A 4,583-nucleotide genomic window follows, 5' to 3' on the forward strand; every position below is an offset into this window, starting at 1 on the left:
CAGGTGTGCAGGTGTTTATCTTTCTTTCCTCTCTATCTCCCCACCCTCTCTCAATTTCTCTCTGTCTTATTTAGTTTCTATTTTAGTTTTTTCGTTATCTTTATTTATCTATTGGATAGAGACGGCCAGAAAGGAAAGGGAGGAAAGGGAATGATAAGAGAGGATGAGAGGCAGAGAGACACCTGCAGCACTGCTTCACCACTTGTGAAACTTTCCCCTTGCAGGTGGGAACCGGGGGCTCAAACCTGGGTCCTTGTGCATTGTAACATGTGCTCTCAACCAGGTGCACCAACACCTAGCCCTTCTCTGTCCTATTTAGTAAAAATTAGAAATAAAAAGAAAAGAAAAGAAAAGAAGAAAATGGTCAAATAAAAAGACAGTGTTCTAATCATGAGAAGTGTGTAAGAGGAGAAATATATATATATATATATATATATATATATATATATATATATATATATATATATATATGGAAAAGTTGTATCCAAATGGTGCTTTGGCTCCCTGCAGATGGCATGATAACCACTTTCAGACACAGGACTCCGCAGAGGTCATCTTTCAACACAGGACCCTGGCCAGCCAACTCTTTCCACAAATAGTTATAAAATCACCTCCTCACATGTGGCACAGAGTGCAAGGACCTGCGTAAGGATCCCGGCTCCCCACCTGCAGGGGAGTCACTTCACAGGCAGTGAAGCAGGTCTGCAGGTGTTTATCTTTCTCTCCCCCACTCTGTCTTCCCCTCCTCTCTCCATTTCTCTCTGTCCTATCTAACAATAAAAAAAAAAAAGAAGGGCAACAAAAAAAGGAAAATAAATATTTAAAAAAAAATTTTAAAGGCACCTCCTGGCTGGCTTTCCTGCCCACCATGTAGCCTCAGCCATGGGGAATTGGAGCGCTGTGGCTGAATTCACCCTTACTGCCTTCCCAGCTCTCCTGGAACTTAGAATCTTTCTCTTTGTGGTTCTCTTGCTGACTTACATCTTAACAGCCATGGGGAACGTCATCATCATCACCCTGATATGGACAGACAGTCGCCTCCAAACCCCAATGTACTTCTTCCTCAGCAACCTGTCCTTTATGGATATTCTCTACACCACTGTGACCACCCCCAAGTTGCTCGCCTGTCTGCTAGGAGGGAAGAAAGCCATCTCATTTGCAGGCTGCATCACCCAAACCTATTTCTATTTCTTCCTGGGGACAGTGGAGTTCATCCTCCTGGCAGTGATGTCCTTCGACCGCTACGTGGCCATCTGCAACCCCCTGCGCTACACCACCATCATGAGCAGCAGGGTCTGCCTCCTGCTGGTGCTGGGCTGCTGGGTGGGGGCCTTCCTGTCGGTGCTGTGCCCGACTATTGTGGTGTCCAGGCTGCCTTTCTGTTCCGAGGAAATCAATCACTTCTTCTGTGACATTGCCCCTCTGCTGCAGGCGGCCTGCATCGACACTCGCCTCATTGAGAAGATTAATTTCCTCCTCTCTGCCTTGGTCATCCTGAGCTCCCTGGCATTCACCACTGGGTCCTACACCTACATCATCTCCACCATCCTGCGCATCCCCTCCGCCCAGGGTCGCCAGAAAGCCTTCTCCACCTGCGCATCTCACATCACCGTGGTCTCCATCGCCTACGGCAGCAACATCTTCGTGTATGTGAGGCCCAGTCAGAGTCACTCACTGGACTTTGACAAGGTGGCTGCTGTCCTCATTACAGTCGTGACCCCTCTTCTCAACCCCTTCATTTACAGCTTGCGGAATGAGAAGGTGAAAGAAGTACTTCGAGAGACAGTGAGCAAAATCATGTCCTGGCTGCTAAGGAAAGCTTAACATCAGAGAGTCAGGCGGTAGTGCACCTACTTAAGTGCACATAGTACTAAGCACAAGGACCTGTGCAAGGATCTGGGTTCGAGCCCCCAACTCCCCACCTGCAGGGGAAAAGCTTCACAAGTGGTGAAGCAGGTCCACAGGTGTCTTTCATTCTCCCTCTCTATCTGCCCCCCCTCAATTTCTTTCTGTCCTATCCAATAGGGGGGAAATGGCCTCCAGGAACAGTAGATTCATAGTACCAATCCCCAATGATAACCCCGGAGGCAAAAAAAGAAGAGGAGAGGAAGAGAGACTGACATCAGAATCCAGCACCTCACATGCTCACTGCTCACTTCCAACATGCTCTCCCTGTGGGAATTCACCACCAAACCTGACACGGTGTCAACACAATGGCTTGTGGGCACATCAAACCAAAATAACACTCTCCTGTATCTGGAAAAATTCTAACCCATCAACCATTGTGAATAGACATAAATCAAAGCCATGAAAAGTGACCCAACTGGCGTTCAGAGTTCTCCAAAACTAGTGTCCGATAACTGTGCTTACTCGCAGGTGTTGCAGTTTCCCCGAGCTCTGATGAGACAACTCTATAAACTCGATAAGCATCACTGGGAAAGAGAGGCAGCCCTCCAGGTAGGGCACTTGCCTTGCCATATGGGAGGCCCGCGTTCAAGCCCCTATACCACATGGGAGGTGCTACGGCAACAGAAAAAGCTTCGTGGTGTTTCACTCTCTGTCTCTGCCTCCGAGTGGAAAAAAAAATTAGTGAACTAAAGCAGCAAAATTGTTTATGTCTGAGGCCCTGGTTCCACCAAGAAAGAAAAAGAAAAAAGAACTCTGAACCTCGAAGGTGTTAGAGATTCCAAGCCTTTCGACATCACTAATGCACACACGTTTAGATAAAAATACAACAGACTCAACAGATAAAACCAAGCATGTTTACATATGAGATGACCTTGGCGCTCTTAAAAATTTCCTATTTCTTCTCATACAACTGTTCTCTGAGTAAACAGAATTTTATTATCATTATATCTGTATATTTATTAGTCGAGCACAGCTCAGCTGTGGCTTGTGGTGGTGCTGGGGATTCAACCTGGAACCTTAAGCCTCAAGCATTAAAGTCTTTTGCATAACCATTATGCTGTCTCCCCTGCCTGGGCAAAGAAATGTTTCGTGACAGTAGTTTATATACTCAGTACTCCTTCAATAAAACAGAGACAAAGAAAAGAAAGAAACTTACATCTCAAAGTGGCAAAAAAAAAGTAATAAGTGGGAAAAATTATCTAGAGTATCCCTATAAATTGAATCCCTGGTTTTTCAATAGAAGCAATCAATAGGAAAATGTATTTTATAATAAATCCATCATAGTGACAAGGAGAAAATCCACTTTCTTAATCCAGTAATTCACTTACACCAAAGTTAAACCTTACTACTATAAAGCTTATGCTCTGCCTTTTAAATGATAATCACCTTTGTATTTGTTTTTGTAGATATCCTGAAGAAACCCTTTTATTGATCTTCCTAGGGTTGAATCTGAAAATGAAATTTCATTAGTAACACAAGCCAACCACAAGAGGGCATGCAAGACGCATGTATATGCACACACACACTCACAGGCACCTGCGATCCCACCCAGTTTACCTCCTCCAGTGAGGGAAGCCACTAACAAGTGCATTGGACAGTCGAGCACAATTCCAGGAAAGCTGTGGCATAGTCTAGATTCAAAGTCAAGGGCCAGGGGATAGGACACATACCATCCGTACCATGTGGAAATAGTATTTAAGCTCCAACGCCACATGGGAGCACTATAGCACTGGGAAACAATCATTGGAGAGCGGCTGCATGTTGTGGTGTCTGCCTTTCTTTCTCTGTGTGTGTCGTTTGTCTAGATGTAATGAAAGAAGATCAACCCAGGGGCTCCAGAGAGGTGACTCACCTGGTGTGCCTTGCTATGTGCATGGCCCGGGTTCAAGCACTGGCACAACATGCCAGATGGCATGGTGCCACAGGGATGTCCAGCAGAGTGGTGCTTCTCTTCTCTGTCTCTCTGAATGATAAAAACAGCCTGGGTCTACTAACTCTTCATCTGAACTTTTCCAGCCTTTAGGTTCATGATGAGTCAACAATTTGTTTGGCTGTATATGTTCACTCTTTTCAGCCACCAGGTTCCAGATGCTAACGTGATGACAACCGGGCCTCCCTGGGCAGATGACCCTACCAATGTGTCCTGGAGCCCCACTTCCCCAGAGCCCTGCCCCACTAGGGAAAGAGAGAGACAGGCTGGGAGTATGGATCGACCTGTCAACGCCCATGTTCAGCGGGGAAGCAATTACAGAAGCCAGACCTCCCACCTTCTGCACCCCATAATGACCCTGGGTCCACACTGCCAAAGAGATAAAGAATAGGAAAGCTATCAGGAGAGGGGATGAGATAGGGAGTTCTGGTGGTGGGAATTGTGTGGATTTATACCCCTCATCCTATGGTTTTTGTCTGTATTTCTTTTTTATAAATAAAAAAAAAAATTTAAATAAAAAGGAAAAAATAACAGCCTGGGTCAACGAAATCACACATTTGTGAGGTCTCTGCCCTTCAAAGAAACCTATAAATGAGTGGTCCAGAAGGTAGTGCAGAGGCTTAAGGCATTAAGCTGTCAAGCATAAGGTCCTGCGTTCAATCCCTGGCAGCATATATACCAGAGTAATGTCTTGTTCTTTCTCTCTCACCTTTTATCTTTCTCATCAGTAAATAAATTTTAAAAA

General features: G+C 45.4%; 1 protein-coding gene across 1 annotated transcript; it reads left to right on the forward strand.

The window, feature by feature from the left end:
• Nucleotides 1–521: 521 nt before the first annotated feature.
• On the forward strand, nt 522–1,956 carry LOC103118766 (olfactory receptor 6M1). The gene has a single exon (XM_007528975.2). It carries the CDS (start codon nt 883–885, stop codon nt 1,822–1,824), a length of 942 nt encoding a protein of 313 aa, XP_007529037.2. The 5' UTR covers nt 522–882; the 3' UTR covers nt 1,825–1,956.
• Nucleotides 1,957–4,583: the final 2,627 nt, after the last annotated feature.

This window comes from Erinaceus europaeus, chromosome 20 (assembly GCF_950295315.1).
Source record: "Erinaceus europaeus chromosome 20, mEriEur2.1, whole genome shotgun sequence".
Taxonomy (NCBI): domain Eukaryota; kingdom Metazoa; phylum Chordata; class Mammalia; order Eulipotyphla; family Erinaceidae; genus Erinaceus; species Erinaceus europaeus.

Excerpts from the sequence above, each read along its gene's own strand:
- LOC103118766 (XM_007528975.2), top strand. The coding sequence starts at position 883 with ATGGGGAATTGGAGCGCTGTGGCTGAATTCACCCTTACTGCCTTCCCA.